This window comes from Pristiophorus japonicus, chromosome 2 (assembly GCF_044704955.1).
Source record: "Pristiophorus japonicus isolate sPriJap1 chromosome 2, sPriJap1.hap1, whole genome shotgun sequence".
NCBI classification, from domain to species: Eukaryota; Metazoa; Chordata; class Chondrichthyes; family Pristiophoridae; genus Pristiophorus; species Pristiophorus japonicus.
Window position 1 is genome coordinate 34,571,688 of NC_091978.1, and position 21,031 is coordinate 34,592,718.

Below are 21,031 nucleotides of genomic sequence, written 5' to 3' on the forward strand. Positions count from 1 at the left end.
GGGGGAACCTAGAACTAGGGGGCATAGTTTCAGAATAAGGGGTCGTCCATTTAAAATGGAGATGAGGAGGAATTTCTTCTCTCGGAGGGTCGTGAATTTTTGGAATTCTCTACCCCAGAGAGCTGGTGAGGCTGGGTCATTGAATATATTTAAGGTAGAGATAGACAGATTTTTGAGCGATAAGGGAGTTAAGGGATATGGGGAGCGGGCAGGGAAGTGGAGCTGAGTCCATGATCAGATCAGCCATGATCTTACTGAATGGTGGGGCAGGCTCGAGGGGACAAATGGCCTACTCCTGTTCCTATTTCTTATGTTCTTATGTTCATCTTAAAGATGGTGACAGATCTGAAATCTGTCGTGCTCACTATTTAATTACATTAATGTAACCTGGGTTTAATAATTTACCTTGATTATGGTAAGCTTATTTGAGTCTGTGTCAAATTCACACTGCATCTCCAGTCTCATAGATGATGGGAAATGTCACACACTAAACCAGGCTAAACATACAGGCTAAATCTACTAATTAAAAAAAGAAATTGCATTTATATAGCATCTTTCACGGCCTCAGGACGTCCCAAGATGCTTTACGGCCAATGAAGTGCTTTTGTGGTGTAGTCACTTTTGTAATATAGAAAACACGGCAGCCAATTTTCCACAAACAACGATGTGATAATGACCAAATAATCTGTTTTAGTGATAGAAAAATAGAAATATAGAAAATAGGTGCAGGAGCAGGCCATTCGGTCCTTCGAGCCTGCACCACCATTCAATATGATCATGGCTGATCATGCAACTTCAGTACCCCATTCCTGCTTTCTCTCCATACCCCTTGATCCCTCTAGCTGTAAGGACTACATCTAACTTGCTTTTGAATATATCTAATGAACTAATGATATTGGTTGAGAGATAAATATTGGCCAGAACATCAGGGAGAACTCCTCTGCTATTTTTCAAAATAGTGCCATGGGATCTTTTACATCCAGCCGAGAGGGCTGATGGGGCCTTGGTTTAATGCATCATCTGAAAAATGCCATCTCCCGAAAGTACAGCACTCCCCTCAGTGAAGTGTTAGCGTAGATTTTGTGTTCAAATCTCTACAATGGGACCTGAACCCACAACCTATTGACTCAGAGGCGAGAAAGATACCACTGAGCCATGGTTGGCACCAAATTTAGTTACAATAGTTTAGAACAGCACCGATATTTGGAAAATGCGATATAGCACAAAAAATGTCTGGATGCGACTGCTGCCAACGAACGGGAAGTAGTTGCACATGAGCAGTCTATGTGTTTCTGGTGGTTCGCTTTGGGACTCGGGGTCTGGGGAGAAAATACCAGAGCACAAAATGCCGGTAATACGGAGCGGGGCTGGGGAAAAAAATGCCGGGAATTTCCAGAGGTCTTCGGCCCGTAATTGTAAATAAAATAGCTTGAAACAGTCTGCAAGGGTGGCCTTTTTGCAGCTCTGGCCTTTCTCTAGCTAAGGACAAGCAGTACTGCCAATCGAAAGAAGGAAACAACTTGCATTTATATAGCACCTTTCACAACCGTAGCACATCCCAAAGCGCTTTGTAAGGTTACGGGATACAAGATTTCGTACTGCTGAAGATAATTCATTTCCTTCAAAGAGCGTTATTTATTTACACTACTTAGCATGAGGGCACTGGACCCCATTCAAATATAGCATTAGATTCAGGTTAGCTCTGCAGTCTTTAAACACTCAGAACATCATCATCATAGGCAGTCTCTCAAAATCTAAAAGTGAGTTCTCAGGTGTGTGTACAGTTCAATACGAGAATTACAGTCTCTGTCACAGGTGGGACAGACAGTCGTTGAAGGAAAGGGTGGGTGGGGAGTCTGGTTTGCCGCAAGCTCTTTCCGCTGTCTGCATTTGGTTTCCGCATGCTCTCGGCGACGAGACTCAAGGTGCTCAGCGCCCTCCCGGATACTCTTCCTCCACTTAGGGCGGCCTTTGACCAGGGACTCCCAGGTGCCAGTGGGCACATAACAGGTAACTGGTAACATTTTCTCTCACAAGTATGCAAAGATAAACCATCACACATTTTGTGATGTGTGATATACACAAACTTGTCTGTGTACATCATGCATCTGTATATATTTTCCCTCTACATTCTCAACGTAGTCAGAAATATTCTTTCAAAAACGTGGCGATTACAGTGACTCTCTTGTCTTTTCACCAGCGCTGTAAACCAGACACCTTTCGCAGCAACGTAATGGCTTTCCAGAGAAACCTTCTCTTCCTGGTTTTTCTGCTCCTGGTTGTGAACACTCAGTTTTCCAGAGCCCAGCACTGGTCTCATGGTTGGTATCCAGGGGGAAAGAGGGAGCTGGGCCTGCCCCAATCGCCAGAGGTAAGTCCTATTCTCTTTCTAGTTCTCAAGCTTTGTGCAATCCCAACTCCTTCCTGTGAATCTAACAATCAAGAAGGGATTTAGGCAACTCATTAAATATTAATGTTTATTAAAAGATGCCATCTGATTAATATTCTTAAGCGATCTTAACTAAACACAGCTGAAAATCCTGGAATATAAACAGAAAATGCTGGAAATACTCAGCAGGTCAGGCAGCATCTATGGAGAGAGAAAAAGAGTTCATGTTTCAGGTCGACGAACTTTCATCGAGAACTGGAAAAAGTTAGAGATGTAAGAGGTTTTAAGCAAGTAGAGAGGCAGGGAAAGAGGGGGAGGGAGGAAAGAACAAGAGGGAAGGTCTATGATCGGGTGGATGGCAGGAGTGATTAAATAACAAAAGGAATGATGATGCAAGGTAAGAGGAGGGAGGGGGTCGTCAAGGGACAAGTGGAGAAACAAAAGATGAGTAAAGAGGAGCTGTAAATGGCAACAGCAGAATCATTGCCAGCTGTCCAAAAAAATGGGAGCAGCGATGATCTGAAACTGTTGAAGTCAATGTTGAGTCTGGAGCCTGTAAAGTGCCCAATCGAAAGATGTGGTTCTGTTCCTCGAGCTTCCATTGAGCTTCATTAGAGCAGTGTAGGAGGCCGAGGCCAGAGCGGTCTGAGTGGTAGGGGGCTGGAGAAACAAAATGACAGGTGACCGGAAGCTCAGGGTCACACTGAACACTGGTGTTCCGCAAAGCGCTCATCCTATCTGTGTTTGGTCTCCTCAATGTACAAAATCCTGCTTTGTGTAATGCAGGCCATAAGTGACAAGGCAGAGAGGATGTTTCCACTGATAGGGGAGACTAGAACTAGGGGGCATAGTCATTCAGAGAAGGTGCACTAGGTTGATTCCGGAGATGAGGGGTTTGACTTATGAAGATAGGTTGAGTAGGTTGGGCCTATACTCATTGGAGTTAAGAAAAATGAGAGGTGATCTTATTGAAACATATAAAATAATGAGGGGGCTTGATAAGTCTGGATGCAGAGAGGATGTTTTCACTCATGGGGGAAACTAAAACTAGGGGGCATACTCTCAGAATAAGGGGCCGCCCATTTAAAACTGAGATGGGGAGGAACTTCTTCTCTCAGAGAGTTGTAAATCTGTGGAATTTGCTGCCTCAGAGAGCTGTAGATATTGGGTCATTGAATAAATTTAACACAGAGATAGACAGTTTCTTAACTATAAGGGAATAAGGGGTTATGGGGAACGGGCAGGGAAGTGCCCTGAGTCCATGATCAGATCAGCCATGATCTTATTGAATGGTGGAGGAGGCTCGAGGGGCCGTATGGCTTACTCCTGCTCCTATTTCTTTTGATCTTATGTTCTCATGTTCTTATACTCTGCTGCAGAAAGGATATTGTTAGATCTCTTAATTTCCAATGAAATACGAACTCTGATTGTAGTTTTAACTTCTTTATTTTTGGCAGGGAGCAATAACAAGTTCTTGGCTTTAAGCCAGGTCTTTGTTCTTCTGGTACCACATGGTCAAAATGGCTGTACTTATACCTGGATCAATTTACAGAAGAGAACTCGCCTTCTTTGACCTTATTGGCTCAATTAATAGTCTTTTAACCTTTTAATTGGCTCGCTACCCAAGGTCCTAAAATGTCAAGTTGATTGATGACTTAATGCAACATGCTAACACTCACGAAGCATCTCTGACTTGTTGTCTGTGAATTTTCACAGCCTGTCGAAATGCAGCCTGTTTGCATTCTCTATCAATCCCCCCTTTGATTCTTTCACAAACCGAATCATAAAACATCAGGTAACACTGGTTAAACATTCTATAATTTCATACATGTTAATAGAGTTTCCTTCTAAAATTTGTTGATGTGTTTCGCCACCAATTTGTTCGGACTAGTAGCTTCCACACAAATTTACACCAATCCGAGCTCCATCGTGGCCACAATGGAAGTCTGGTTTTAGTAGGTTAATTAACCTTATTCCAATTTAATCCAAATCAATATTTTAGTTCAACCAGTAAACAACCTTCCCTTAAGCATAACATACCCCTGTGCCACGTACAGATGGTCTGCTGGGACCTGCAAGGTGTCTCACCTGCGGGACAGCAGCTACAGCCGCCTGGTCACAACAACATTTAATCAACATAAACAAACAATATAAAAGTAAAATAATTACAACAAATAGAATTAAACCTTCCACCAATGAAGTTCCTATTGAACCTAGCCATTCAGTGGCTCCACTCCACAAAGTGAATGATGGGGGTTGCTTAGGTTTTTCTACCTCCTTTTGGATATGCTCCGCTAAGTGGGTAATTTCTTCGGAGCTATCTGGGATATATGTGCAACACTCAGTTCCGAGTGGGGCGTAAGTACCTCCCTTTTCAGCCAGGATGTAATCAAGGGCCAGTCTATTCTGTAGGACTACTGTGCGGATTGCTACTATTTCTGCATTAATTTTAACTAGGGCCTCTGAGGTATCATTGGCTACCCGTTCCACAACGGAGGCCATGTTAATGGATTCCCTTGCCAGTTTGGCGGTCCCATACCCAGGGATCAGAATGGCAAAGAACCTCTCTGTTTCTGTGATAGCTCTCTTAGGACGGTGTAAATGTTCCGACAGTGACTTTATATGATACATATAAGGCACAATGTAGGCTAAAATAGCAGGATCCCGTCCAATTCTGGGGTAGCCAAGGATAGGCCTTGTGGCCACACACCCAATAGGTGCCATTATAGGCAATGAAAGTTAGCTGTTTCTTTGTCAGCAACACTCCGGGGCCTGTCCAGGCTTTTCCATCTGTTTTATTCAGAATCCCCGTTACGTTAAAAATTCCCACATCGGACCAGTTTGGACGGTTCCGTGGCTTGATTATATTATAATTCCGGGAGTAGTTACTGTACCCCATATTTTGGCCTCCTTTGATGTTTCTGATCAGACAGACCGATTCCCCCGGTCTTCCTATTCCCGTTGTATTAGTGATAACAAAAAATGGGGGCCGTTTGGAATTATTGTAGCACGGTTGGTATCCCCCTTCAAAGGTAGTCAGATTGTAACCTACTGACTTCCATTTAAGTGCCCAGTTTTCCGTATCCTGAAACGCATTGCCTGTTTTGTTTTGATTAATTATCCACTCAGCCATTTCCGAGATATTCAAGGGAACTGGCCTCAAGGAAATCCCTCCCTTTGAGCGAATAGGAATATGCGCACACACCCAACAACTAGAAATGTTACCTTGTTTGGCATAAATGTATGACATATATAAAAAGGTATTTACATGTAATTCCCTTGCTACCCTACTATTTCCCTTTGGTGCAGAAGGTCGGCTAGTAAGAAGTAGGCCTATGCCTAGAATACCTACAATCAATAATACAGTAAATTAATACATTTTGGCAAAAAGTAATTGTCCTTATTAGATTGAAGCTTCAGTTTTTGGGTGCTCATTTAACGTGTGAAACGTGGATCCAGGCTTTCTTTCCTTGGACTTTAACAGCTGCCTGGGTGGTCAATAACACTTGATAAGGTCCCTCCCACTTGGCACCCAAAGGTTCTTCATGCAACTTTTTCACATACACCCAGACTCCCGGGATGATGTCGTGTCCTCCTTCGGGTGGGTTACCCCAAGCTGCCGATACCTGTCGGGAAACAGAACTAATAGCATTGGTTAAGTTCTGACAGTATGATAACAAAGTGTCACTCATTAAGTGAACATCAGCTTTCCGTAAATCGATAGTTCCTGGCAGCGACATGGGTCTTCCTGTTATAATTTCAAATGGGCTTAGACCTGTAGTTCTGTTCGGGGTTGCCCTAATGCTACATAGCACTATTGGTAGTGCCTGGGGCCATGGTGTTCCTTCTTGGTGATATTTGGCAAGCCGTTGTTTCAGAGTTCAATTCATTCGTTCTACTTGTCCTGATGATAGTGGATGATAAGGACAGTGTAAATCCCACATAATGTTCAGTAACCTACAGACTTCTTGGCAGACAGCACCTGTGAAGTGTGTTCCCTGATCTGAGTCAATGCTACTCGGGACTCCCCATCGGGGAATGTAATGAGTGCTTTCAATCTGCACATCTGTGTTGGTTCTTCTGGAGGAACGCCTTGTGAGGCGGCATCTTTAGCTGCCTGGTCGGCTAGGGCATTTCCCTGTGCTTCTGTGGTATTTTCCTTGGTATGGGCCTTACACTTCAGGATGGACACTTCCTGAGGTAATTGTATGGCCTCCAGTAAGTCTCGGACTTCTTTTCCATTTCGGATAGGTGTACCAGCAGCAGTGAGGAATCCTCTTTTCCGCCATAACAGACCAAAGTCGTGAGCGACTCCAAAATCAAAACGCGAATCTGTGTAGACATTAGCTGTCTGTCCTTCTGCTATTCGACATGCTTCTGACAGGGCCCGTAACTCGGCCTGTTGTGCTGACGTTCCTGAGGGTAAACATCCTTTTGCCACTACCTCATATAAGGTTGTACTGCCCATCCTGCTTTTCTGGTACCATTGTCAACAAAGGAGGAACCATCTGTAAACAGGATGAGGTCTGGGTTGTGCAGAGGCTCCTCTGCTGTTAAGGCTGCTTCTTCTGTTTCTTTTAAAATCTCCACGCAGTCATGCTCTTCACATTCTCCCCCCTCTTGCTCCCTCGATTCTGACATTGGGAGCATAGTTGCGGGATTAACCGGGCTGGCCCGGACGATATGGAGATTAGGAGCTTCCAAAACTGCTGTCCAGCGGGTCCATCTAGCTGCTGTCACCTGAGACATTCTATTCATAGACAGCAAAGCGTGTATGGTGTGGGGACACTTGACAATCAGCTTTTGGTCGAGGACTAGACCCGCAGTGGTCATTACCGCTCGACATGTAGCTTCCATGGCCCTTAGGCAACTTCCCTATCCGAAGGCTACCGCATCCAGTTTTGCCGAATAATAGCCAATAGGTCTTTGCCGATCCCCATGTTCTTGTGTCAGTATAGCTGTTATATATCCTTCTTTCTCATGGACAAACAGGGTAAATGGCTTACCACTGTCGGGGATTCCCAGAGCCGGTGCCGAACACAAAGCCTTTTTCAAACTCAGGAAGGCCTCTTGCTGTTCTTTAGTGAGGGTGATGGCTTCTTTAGAGGCACGTTTCCCCTTTAAAATATCATTCAATGGCTGAGCAAGCTGTGTGAAGGAGTCAATCCAATTTCTGTTAAAGTTACACAATCCCAAAAAAGACCTTAGTTCCTGAATAGTGGTGGGTTTTTTAGCAGCCCGAATGGCTGCAGTTCTATCCCGGGTAAGTTCTCTCTTTCCTTGTGAAATCTTTTGTCCCAGGTATACAACCTCTTCTTGGGATATTTGTGCTTTGTCGATGCTGGCTTTATGTCCTTTCAGCCGAAGGTGGTCCAGCAAAGCTCATAAATCTTGTTCATGCTGGTCTTCAGTGTTTGAAGCTAGCAGGATATCGTCTACATATTGGATGACTGTGGATGACAGGGGAGGTAATTCTCGCAAATGGCTTTGTAAAGCCATGTGGAATACCGCAGGGCTGTTGTGGAAACCCTGCGGTAAACGGATCCAAGTATACTGCTGTCCTTGGACCGTGAAAGCAAACCACCGTCAAACCTCCGGTGCCAGAGGCACCGACCAAAATCCGTTGGCCATATCTATAACTGAGAAATATTTATGTTCCGGTTTGAGGGCATTAAAAATGGTGGAGGGATCTGCGACCAAAGGAACTTTTTGATCAATACACTGGTTAGCTTTCCTATAATCGACAGTCAAACGTCAAGTCTCATTAGATTTCTGTACCGGCCACACGGGGCTATTGGAGGAGCTATGCGTTTTAATAAGCACCCCTTGTTTCTGCAATTGCTGAATAACCGGTAAGATTCCCGCGATGGCAGTTGGACTGATGGGATAATGTTTAGTGCATGGAGGCTTGGTCCCTGTAAATGACGCAGGCTCCATCTGGAGTAGGCCACAATCGTTCTTATTTTTAGCCCATATCGGGTGTTCCTTCAATTCTTCTTTCTTCAAAGTTCTAATTGACCATGTCACCCGACCATCCTCGAAATGCAACGATGAATCTACTTGGATTAGAATGTCCATTCCCAAAAGGGATTGATCTACTGGGCCTATCCAGACCGGCGTGGTTAGTTCATGTGGACCCAGCCCTATAAGTACCGGTGTTGTCCTTTTAATTTCCATTTTATGGCCCCCAACTCCATAGACTGTACGTGCCCTACCATCCAACGGCAAAAAGTCTCCATATTGTAGGGGTAAGCATGTTAATTCCGCCCCTGTGCCTAAAAGACAGTCCACATCCTTATCGCCTACCCTCACAGTTATATATAGCCCATCTCCCCTTTGTTGTATTAGTGCGAGGAGGGGGGCCAGGGTGGGCTCTAATCGTTTTTTGCTATCCCAAGTAACTCCTTCTGTTGTTGTATTGTCAGTCGCTTAAATGCTTCTATGAGGTCGTTATCTTGTGACAAGCCTGGCTTGTTGGCTGAATTGTATCCCTGGCTGCGTCCTCTTCCCCAGCCATGACCTTTCTGTTTTGCCCTGCACGTCTTGGCCCAGTGACCTTCTTTCCCACAATAATGACATTTTCCGAGTAATTTTCCGAATGACTGTTTATCGGAATCCTGGGATTTCCATCCCATAGCCTGTACAGCTCAGACGTTAGCTCCCATATCCCGGTCTAATTGGTTACATCGATCCACCAGTGCTACAAAGGTAGTTCCTCTCCCTTCCCAGTCCGGTAACACTACCTTAAGCATTTTGGACAGTTCTGGCTTTAGACCTGCCACGAAAGCTGCTTTCAGGGGTCCAAACACTTGTTCATCCATTTCCTCATCCGTATTATTCATACCCGAATGTTCTAGCCACATGCATCTAAACCACTCGTCATACTCCAGGACCTCCTCTGTTCCTTTCTGTTGGCAGGCTGCAATTTTTCCCCAGTCTGTCTTAGCTGGACTGAAGGCTTGCAGCCAATGTTTAATCGCCTCCCACGCTGCATCTAATTTTTGCTCATCCTGCCCTAAAGCTTCTTCTACCTTGTTGTGCAATTTTCTTCCCTGTGTTTTTGGCACCATTATGGTCAAAATTTGCACTCCGTCCCAGGGATGAAGTTGATATATATTTCTTAAGCGGTCCAATTGGTCCCACGTTTTTACTCCCCCTTTCTTTGGATTGGGCAATTCCTTGGACCATTTATCAATTTTCTCTGGGTCTGCCGGATCATGAACTAATTATTCTACATACACCCTTTTCTTCGTTTTTTTGGTTCCGCCCTCATCCACAGTCTCTTCTGATTTGACTACAACTCGTCTTTTTTTAAACGGGGCAAAGCGTACCCCTAATTCTTCATCCTCCGACCCTGTATCGTCAGAGGATTCAGAAACCGTATCTATTCCTCGGTCGTGTCTTCGGGTTTGCGCTTTTAATTTAACCAAACATGGGTATCCTGGAAATTGACCAATACATTTTCCTTTTCCTATTACTGTCTCTTGACCTAATGATTTTTTCCATTCTTTAATTTCACCTTTAAGATCTTTAACTTCCGCTTCCAGCTTTTCAAGTTCAAGCTTTTTCTGTCGCAGCTGTGCACATACAGCTTGCAATTCGTCCTTTATACTCGTCAGTTCTCGATCATGTTGGGAACGCATTATAATTTCATTCCGCTTTCGAATCTGGCCCATAACCGCTAGGGACCATCTAGTTCGCTCTTTATTTTTCATACGGGTCATTTTTCCCCCGACCCTTTTAATCTCGTCCAAGGACCATTGTCCTTTGGAGGTTCCGTACTTTTGTTCGATCTTAATACAGGTTTTAGATAAGTTGAATTGTTGCTCTATGTATTCTTTCAACTGTTCGAGAATTAAATCTATCGAAACCTCAGGTGGTGCCTGCCCACCTTTAACAGTTGTTGGCAATTCTTTGCTCTTATCTCCTGCTGCCATAATACTGATTTCTTTACTGGGGTCTCGAGTCGTAGGCTATCTAGCCGATCAATAGGTCGGTGATTAATTAACTAACACACCGCCGAAGTTTAGACATCTATGGGACCTCGAGCCGACTACCAACCGGAGGGTTCGCAAACCGGAGGCTTTCGGAATCGCGTAGAAGGAGAGGCGAATTTAGACTTTTGACCGAGGACTTTTTAAAAAGAGGTGTCCTTACCTCAATATGTAGGTCCGATGTCCAAAATTCAGTTTCTTTCCTCAGCAATCGTGTTCGTGACGCCAAAATTGCTAGATCTCTTAATTTCCAATGAAATACGAACTCCAATTGTAGTTTTAACTTCTTTATTTTTGGCAGAGAGCAATAACAAGTTCTTGGCTTTAAGCCAGGTCTTTGTTCTTCTGGTACCACATGGTCAAAATGGCTGTACTTATACCTGGATCAATTTACAGAAAAGAACTCGCCTTCTTTGACCTTATTGGCTCAATTAATAGTCTTTTAACCTTTTAATTGGCTCGCTACCCAAGGTCCTAAAATGTCAAGTTGATTGATGACTTAATGCAACATGCTAACACTCACGTAGCATCTCTGACTTGTTGTCTGTGAATTTTCACAGTCTGTCTAAATGCAGCCTGTTTGCATTCTCTATCAGATATGTTTTTTTCATATTATATATTTAAAATATCAAACTGTAAAGTTACAAATCATTTTTTTCTATCTACAGTACCAGATATAATTTTTTTAAATTTATTATCGGGCTATGGGGAAAGAGTGGAACTAATTTGTCGCTCCTTCAGGGAGCTACGATACCTGAATGGCCTTCTTTTGAGCAGAATGATTCTATGTGGGCATCACTGGCTAGGCCAGCATTTATTGCCAATCCCTCATTGCCCTCGAGAAGGTGGTGGTGGGCCTTTATCTTGATCCGCTGCAGTCCACGCAGTGAAGGTGCTCCCACAATACTGTTAGGGTGGGGAGTTCCAGGATTATGATCCACAACAATGTATGAACGGCGATATACTTCCAAGTCAGAAATCAGGGAATTCAGAAGGAACTTCTTTACCCAGAGAGAGGTGAGAATGTGGAACTCACTACCACAGGGAGTGGTTAGAACATAAGAACATAAGAAATAGGAGCAGGAGTAGGCCATTTGACCCCTCGAGCCTGATCCACTATTCAATAAGATCATGGCTGAACTGATCCTGGCCTCAACTCTACTTCCCTGCCCACTCCCCATAACCCTTGACTCCCTTATCATTCAAAAATCTGTCTATCTCCACTTTAAATATATTCAATGTCCCAGCCTCCACAGTTCTCTGGGGCAGAGAATTCCACAGATTCACAACCTCCTGAGAGAAGACATTCCTCCTGATTTCCGTTTTAAATGGGCGACCCTTTATTCTGAAACTATGCTCCCTAGTTCTAGATTTCCTCATGAGGGGAAATATCCTCTCTGCATCTACCCTGTCAAGCCCCCCTCAGAATCATTTATGTTTCAATTAGATCACCTCTCATTCTTCTAAACTCCAAGGATTATAGGCCCAATCTACTCAACCTTTCTTCATATGACAACCTCGTCATCTCAGGAATCAACCTCGTGAATCTTCTCTGAACTGCCTCCAAAGCAAGTATATTCTTTCTTAAATACAGAGTCCAAGACTGTACGCAGTACTCCAGGTGTAGTTGAAGCGAATAGTATAGATGCATTTAATGGGAGGCTGGGCAAGCACATGAGGGAGAAGGGGTAGAGGGTTATGCTGATAGAGTTGATGAGGAAAGATGGGAGGAGCCTCGATTGGAGCATAAATGCCGGCATGGACTGGTTTGGCCGAGTGGCCTGTTTCTGTGCTATATATCCAAGGTAATCTTGTGTAAAGTCAGGTTGGTGTGTGACTTGGAGGGAACATGGAGGTAATGACTCCCATGAACCTGGTGCCCTTATCCTTCATGATGGTGGGGATTATAGACTATACACCATGAACACAAGAAATAGGAGCAGGAAGAGGCCATTTGGCCCCTTGAGCCTGCTCTGCCATTTAATAAGATCATGGCTGATCTGATCATGGACTCAGCTCCACTTAAAAACATAGAAACATGGAAAATAGGTGCAGGAGTAGGCCATTCGGCCCTTCTAGCCTGCACTGCCAAACAATGAGTTCATGGCTGAACATGCAACTTCAATACCCCATTCCTGCTTTCTCGCCATACCCCTTGATCCCGCTAGTAGTAAGGACTACAGCTAACTCCTTTTTGAATATATTTAGTGAATTGGCCTCAACAACTTTCTGTGGTAGAGAGTTCAACAGGTTCACCACTCTCTGGGTGAAGAAGTTCCTCCTCATCTCAGAGAAACGTAGAAACATAGAAAATAGGTGCAGGAGTAGGCCATTCGGCCCTTCAAGGCTGCACCGCCATTCAATGAGTTCATGGCTGAAAATGCAACTTCAGTACCCCATTCCTGCTTTCTCGCCATACCCCTTGATCCTCCTCGTAGTAAGGACTACATCTAATTCCTTTTTGAATATATTCAGTGAATTGGTCTCACTCTCTGGGTGAAGAAGTTTCTCCTCATCTTAGTCTTAAATGGCTTACCTCTTATCCTTAGACTGTGACCTCTGGTTCTGGACTTCTCCAACATTGGGAACATTCTTCCTGCATCTAACCTGTCTAAACCCATCAGAATTTTAAACGTTTCTATGAGATCCCCTCTCATTCTTCTGAAATCCAGTGAATACAAGCCCAGTTGATCCAGTCTTTCTTGATATGTCAGTCCCGCCATCCCGGGAATCAGTCTGGTGAACCTTCGCTGCACTCCCTCAATTAAAAAATGTCCTTCCTCAAGTTAGGAGACCAAAACTGTACACAATACTCCAGATGTGGCCTCACCAAGGCCCTGTACATCTGTAGTAACACCTCCCTGCCCCTGTACTCAAATCCCCTCACTATGAAGGCCAACATGCCATTTGCTTTCTTAACCGCCTGCTGTACCTGTATGCCAACCTTCAATGACTGATGTACCATGACACCCAGGTCTCGTTGCACCTCCCCTTTTCCTAATCTGTCACCATTCAGATAATAGTCTGTCTCTCTGGTTTTACCACCAAAGTGGACAACCTCACATTTATCCACATTATATTTAATCTGCCATGCATTTGCCTACTCACCTAACCTATCCAATTCACTCTGCAACCTCATAGCATCCTCCTCTCAGTTCACACTGCCACCCAACTTCGTGTCATCCGCAAATTTGGAGATACTACATTTAATCCCCTCCTCTAAATCATTAATGTACAATGTAAACAGCTGGGGACCCAGCACAGAGTCTTGCGGCACCCCACTAGTCACTGCCTGCCATTCTGAAAAGTACCCATTTAATCCTACTCTTTGCTTCCTGTCTGACAACCAGTTCTCAATCCATGTCAGCATACTACCCCCAATCCCATGTGCTTTAACTTTGCACATTAATCTTTTGTGTGGGTCCTTGTCAAAAGCCTTCTGAAAGTCCAAAGACACCACATCAACTGGTTCTCCCTTGTCCACTCGACTGGAAACATCCTCAAAAAATTCCAGAAGATTTGTCAAACATGATTTCCCTTTCACAAATCCATGCTGACTTGGACCTATCATGTCACCTCTTCCCAAATGCGCTGCTATGACATCCTTAATAATTGATTCCATCATTTTACCCACGACCGATGTCAGGCTGACCGGTCTATAATTCCCTGTTTTCTCTCTCCCTCCTTTTTTAAAAAATGGGGTTACATTGGCTACCCTCCACTCCATAGGAACTGATCCAGAGTCGATGGAATGTTGGAAAATGACTGTCAATGCATCCGCTATTTCCAAGGCCACCTCCTTAAGTACTCTGGGATGCAGACCATCAGGCCCTGGGAATTTATCGGCCTTCAATCGCATCAATTTCCCCAACACAATTTCCCGACTAATAAGGATTTCCCTCAGTTCCTCCCTCTTACTAGACCCTCCGACCCCTTTTATATCCGGAAGGTTGTTTGTGTCCTCCTTAGTGAATATCGAACCAAAGTACTTATTCAATTGGTCTGCCATTTCTTTGTTCCCCGTTATGATTTCCCCTGATTCTGACTGCAGGGGACCTACGTTTGTCTTTACTAACCTTTTTCTCTTTCCATATCTATAGAAGATTTTGCAGTCCATTTTAATGTTCCCTGCAAGCTTCCTCTCGTACTCTATTTTCCCTGCCCTAATCAAACGCTTTGTCCTTCTCTGCTGAGTTCTAAATTTCTCCCAGTCCCCTGGTTCGCTGCTATTTCTGGCCAATTTGTATGCCACTTCCTTGGGTTTAATATTATCCCTGATTTCCCTTGATAGGCACGGTTGAGCCACCTTCCCTTTTTTATTTTTATGGTGGAAATGGCTTACCCCTTATCCTCAGACTGTTACTCCTGGTTCTGGACTTCCCCAACATTGGGAACATTCTTCCTGCATCTAATCTGTCTAAACACGTCAGAATTTTCAATGTTTCTATGAGATCCCCTCTCATTCTTCTGAACTCCAGTGAATACGAACCCAGTTGATCCAGTCTTTCTTGATATGTCAGTCCTCCCATCCTGGGAATCAGTCTGGTGAACTTCGCTGCACTCCCTCAATAGCAAGAATGTCCTTCCTCAAGTTAAGATACCAAAACTGTACACATTACTCCAGGTGTGGCCTCACCAAGACCCCATACAATTGTAGTAACACCTCCCTGCCCCTGTACTCAAATCTCCTCGCTATGAAGGCCAACATGCAATTTGCTTTCTTAACAACCTGCTGTACCTGTATGCCAACCTTCAATGACTGATGTACCATGACACCCAGGTCTCGTTGCACTTCCCCTTTTCCTAATCTGTCACCATTCAGATAATAGTCTGTCTCTCTGGTTTTACCACCAAAGTGGATAACCTCACATTTATCCACATTATACTTCATCTATCATGCATTTGCCCACTCACCTAACCTATCCAATTCACTCTGCAGCCTCATAGCATCCTCCTCTCAGCTCACACTGCCACCCAACTTAGTGTCATCCGCAAATTTGGAGATACATTTAATCCCCTCGTCTAAATCATTAATGTACAATGTAAACAGCTGGGGCCCCAGCACAGAATCTTGCACTAGTCACTGCCTGCCATTCTGAAAAGTACCCATTTACTCCGCTCTTTGCTTCCTGTCTGACAACCAGTTCTCAATTCACGTCAGCACACTAAACCCCAATCCCATGTGCTTTAACTTTGCACATTAATCTCTTGTGTGGGACCTTGTCAAAAGCCTTCTGAAAGTCCAAAGACACCACATCAACTGGTTCTACCTTGTCCACTCTACTGTAAACATCCTCAAAAAATTCCAGAAGATTTGTCAAGCATGATTTCCCTTTCACAATTCCATACTGACTTGGACCTATCATGTCACCTCTTTCCAAATGCGCTGCTATGACATCCTTAATAATTGATTCCATCATTTTACCCTCTGACTAGTCTATAATTCCCTGTTTTCTCTCTCCTTCCTTTTTTAAAAAGTGGGGTTACATTGGCTACCCTCCACTCTATAAGAACTGATCCAGAGTCTATGGAATGTTGGAAAATGATTGTCAATGCATTCGATATTTCCAAGGCCACCTCCTTAAGTACTCTGGGATGCAGACCATCAGGCCCTGGGGATTTATCGGCCTTCAATCCCATCAATTTCCCCAACATAATTTCCCGACTAATAAGGATTTCCCTCAGTTCCTCCTTCTTACTAGACCCTCTGACCCCTTTTATATCCGGAAGGTTGTTTGTGTCCTCCTTAGTGAATACCGAACCAAAGTATTTGTTCAATTGGTCTGCCATTTCTTTGTTCCCAGTTATGACTTCCCTGATTCTGACTGCAGGGGACCTACGTTTGTCTTTACTAACCTTTTTCTCTTTACATATCTATAGAAGCTTTTGCAGTCTGGTTTAATGTTCCCTGCAAGCTTCCTCTCGTACTCTATTTCCCCTGCCCTAATCAAACCCTTTGTCCTCCTCTGCTGAGTTCTAAATTTCTCCCTGTCCCTGGGTTCGCTGCTATTTCTGACCAATTTGTATGCCACTCCCTTGGCTTTAATACTATCCCTGATCTCCGGTGATAGCCACGGTTGAGCCACCTTCCCTTTTTTACTTTTACGCCAGACAGAGATGTACAATTGTTGTAGTTCATACATGCGGTCTCTAAATGTCTGCCATTGCCCATCCACAGTCAACCCCTTAAGTATCATTCGCCAATCTATCCTAGCCAATTCACGCCTCATACCTTCAAAGTTACCCTTCTTTAAGTTCTGGACCATGGTCTCTGAATTAACTGTTTCATTCTCCATCCTAATGCAGAATTCCACCATATTATGGTCACTCTTCCCCAAGGGGCCTCGCACAACGAGATTGCTAATTAATCCTCTCTCATTACACAACACCCAGTTTAAGATGGCCTCAACAAAAATATATTCCAGTGAAAAAGAAGGGTGGTAAGAGAGGGGATAACCAGTCGTGGATAACCAAGGAAATAAAGGAGAGTATCAAATTAAAAATCAATTCGTGTAAGGTGGCCAAGGTTAGTGGGAAACTAGAAGATTGGGAAAATTTTAAACAACAGCAAAGAATGACTAAGAAAGCAATAAAGAAAGGAAAGATGGATTTCGAATGTAAACTTGCGCAAAACATATAAACAGACAGTAAAAGCTTTTCTGATATATAAAACGGAAAAGAGTGACTAAAGTAAATGTTGGTCCCTTAGAAGATGAGATAATGGGAAATGTGGAAATGGCTGAGACCTTAAACAATTATCTTGCTTCGGTCTTCACAGAGGAAGACACAAAAACCATGCCAAAAATTGCTTGTCACGGGAATGTGGGAAGGGAGGACCTTGTGACAATCAGTATCACTAGGGGGGTAGTGCTGGACAGGCTAATGGGACTCAAGGTAGACAAGTCCCCTGGTCCTGATGAAATGCAACCCAGGGTATTAAAAGAGATGGCGGAAGTTATAGCAGATACATTCATTATAATCTACCAAAATTCTCTGGACTCTGGGGAGGTACCATCGGATTGGAAAGCAGTTAATGTAACGACTCTGCTTAAAAAAGACAGGTAACTATAGGCCGGTTAGTTTAACATCTGTAGTGGGGAAAATGCTTGAAGCTATCATTAAGGAAGAAATAGCGGGACATCTAGGTAGAAATAGTGCAATCAAGCAGACACAACATGGATTCATGAAGGGGAAATCATGTATAACTAATTTACTGGAATTCTTTGAGGATATAACGAGCATGGTGGATAGCGATGTACCGATGGATGTGTTGTATTTAGATTTCTAAAAGGCATTTGATAAGGTGCCACACAAAAGGTTACTGCAGAAGATAAATGTACGCGGAGTCAGAGGAAATGTATTAGCATGGATCGAGAATTGGCTGGCTAACAGAAAGCAGAGAGTCGGGATAAATGGGTCCTTTTCGGGTTGGAAATCGGTGGTTAGTGGTGTGCCACAGGGATCAGTGCTGGGACCACAACAATTTGCAGATGACGCAAAGATTAGTGGGAAAGCGGGTTGTGTAGAGGACACAGAGAGGCTGCAAAGAGATTTAGATAGGTTAAGCGAATGGGCTAAGGTTTGGCAGATGGAATACAATGTCGGAAAATGTGAGGTCATCCACCTTGGAAAAAAAAACAGTAAAAGGGAATATTATTTGAATGGGGAGAAATTACAACATGCTGCGGTGCAGAGGGACCTGGGGGTCCTTGTGCATGAATCCCAAAAAGTTAGTTTGCAGGTGCAGCAGGTAATCAGGAAGGCGAATGGAATGTTGGCCTACTCCTGTTCCTAATTCTTATGTTCTTATGTTCTATGTTCTCCCCCCGAGTTGCTTCCTCGACATCGGTCTAGAAAACCATCCCTTATGCACTCCAGGAAATCCTCCTCCACCGTTTTGCTTCCAGTTTGGTTAGCCCAATCTATGTGCATATTAAAGTCACCCGTGATAGCTGCTGCACCTTTATTGCATGCACCTCTAATTTCCTGTTTGATGCCCTCCCCAACATCACCACTACTGTTTTGAGGTCTGTACACAACAAACGTTTTTTGCCCTTTGGTGTTCTGCAGCTCTACCCATATAGATTCCACATTATCCAAACTAATGTCCTTCCTAACTATTGTATTAATCTCCTCTTTAACCAGCAATGCTACCCCACCTCCTTTTCCTTTTTAGTCTATCCTTCCTGAATGTTGCATACCCTTGGATGTTGAGTTCCCAGCCCTGATCATCCTGGAGCCACATCTCTGTAATCCCAATCACCTCATATCTGTTAACATGTATTTGCACAGTTAATTCATCCACCTTATTAACACACCTTGTCCCTTTAGAATTTTGCTGTAATGTGGCCCTTTTTGTTTTTTGCCTTGGGATTCTCTGCCCTCCACTTTTACTTTTCTCCTTTCTATCTTTTGCCTCTGTCTCCCTTTTATTTCCCTCTGCCTCCCTGCATAGGTTCCCATCCCCCTGCCATATTAGTTTAACTCCTCCCCAACAGCACGAGCAAACACTCCCCCTACGACATTGGTTCCGGTCCTGACCAGTTGTAGACCGTCCGGTTTGTATTGGTTCCACCTCCCCCAGATCCTGTTCCAATGCCCCAGGAATTTGAATCCCTCCCTTCTGCACCACTCCTCAAGCCACGTATTCATCTGAGCTATCCTGCGATTCCTACTCTGATTAGCACATGGCACTAGTAGCAATCCTGAGATTACTACCCTTGAGGTCCTACTTTTTAATTTAGCTCCTAGCTCCCTAAATTCGTCTCGTAGGACCTCATCCCGTTTTTTACCTATATCACTGGTACCTATGTGTACAACGACAACTGGCTGTTCACCCTCCCTTTTCAGAATGTCCTGCAATCGCTCTGAGACATCCTTGACCTTTGCACCAGGGAGGCAACATACCATCCTGGAGTCTCGGTTGCGGCTGCAGAAACGCCTATCTATTCCCCTTACAATCGAATCCCCTATCACTATCGCTCTCCCACTCTTTTTCCTGCCCTCCTGTGCAGCAGAGCCACCCATGGTGCCATGAACTTGGCTGCTGCTGCCCTCCCCTGATGAGTCATCCCCCTCAACAGTACCCAAAGCGGTGTATCTGTTTTGCAGGGGGATGGCCGCAGGGGACCCCTGCACTACCTTCCTTACACTGCTCTTCCTGCTGGTCACCCATTTACTATCTGGCTGTGTACCCTTTACCTGCAGTGTGACCAACTCTCTAAACGTGCTATTCACGTCATTCTCAGCATCGTGGATGCTCCAGAGTGAATCCACCCGCAGCTCCAGTGCCGCAATACGGTCCGTCTGGAGCTGCAGCCGGATACACTTCCCGCACACGTAGTCGTCAGGGACACCGGAAGCATCCCTGACTTCCCACATAGTACAGGAGGAGCATAACACGCGTCCGAGCTCTCCTGCCATGACTTAACCCTTAGATACACTTAATTTGGAAACAACAATGCTAAATGTTACTTTCTGATAAAGAAAGAGAAATAAGTTACTCACCAATCACCAGCCAATTACTTACCCCCTTTGCTGTGACGTCACCTTTCGATTTCTTTCTACTTCTTTTTTGCCTTCTGCCTGTATCTGCACCGGCTGGGCCTTTATAGGCCTATCGCCGACCCTGGACTCACGCCTCAGCGACGCACCTCCCGACTCTCTCCATGCACCTGGAACTCCCGAGCCTCCTCCGACGCGTTGGGCCTCTTTATAGGCCTCAGCGACGCACCTCCCGACTCTCTCCACTCACCTGGAATACCGCAACAAAGTACTTGTTCAATTGGTCTGCCATTTCTTTGTTCCCCGTTATGACTTACCCTGATTCTGACTGCAGGGGACCTACGTTTGTCTTTACTAACCTTTTGCTCTTTACATATCTTCCCTGCCCGCTCCCCATAACTCTTTAATCCCTCATCGCTCAAAAAACTGTCTATCTCCGCCTTAAATATATTCAATGATCCAGCCTCCACAACCCTCTGAGAGAAGAAATTCCTTCTCATCTCAGTTTAAAATGGGGAGCCCCTTATTCTAAGACTGTGCCCCTAGTTTTTGTTTCCCCCATGAGCGGAAACATCCTCTCTGCGCCTACCTTATCGAGCCCCCTCATTATCTTATATGTTTCGATAAGATCACCTCTCATTTTTCTGAATTCCAATGAGTATAAGCCCAACCTACTAAACCTATCTTCATAAGTCAAACCCCTCATCTCCGGAATCAACCTAGTGAACTTTCTCTGAACAGTCTCTAATGGAAGTAAATACGGAGACCAAAATTGCACGCAGTAATCCAGGTGTGGCCTCACCAATACTCTGTACAGTTGTAGCAGGACTTCGCTGCTTTTATACTCTATCCCCCTTTGCAATAAAGGCCAACATTCCATTTGCCTTCCTGATTACTTGCTGTACCTGCATAATAACTTTTTGTGTTTTATGCACAAGGACCCCCAGGTCCCTCTGTACTGCACCACTTTGCAATTTTTATCCATTTAAATTATAATTTGCTTTTCTATTTTTTCTGCCAAAGTGGATAACCTCACACTTTCCCACATTATTCTCCATCTGCCAAATTTTTGCCCACTCACTTAGCCTGTCTATATCCCTTTGCAGATTTCTTGTATCCTTCTCAAAATTTGCTCTCCCACCCA

General features: G+C 44.3%; 1 protein-coding gene across 1 annotated transcript in view; it reads left to right on the forward strand.

The window, feature by feature from the left end:
- The first annotated feature begins 2,233 nt into the window (after positions 1-2,233).
- The window catches only part of gnrh2 (gonadotropin-releasing hormone 2), a 29,192-nt gene continuing 10,394 nt past the window's right edge, over positions 2,234-21,031 (forward strand). Inside the window, exon 1 of the mRNA XM_070861501.1 lies at positions 2,234-2,371. Within this exon, the coding sequence (XP_070717602.1) occupies positions 2,234-2,371 (138 nt within the window). The remainder of the gene's footprint in view (positions 2,372-21,031) is intronic.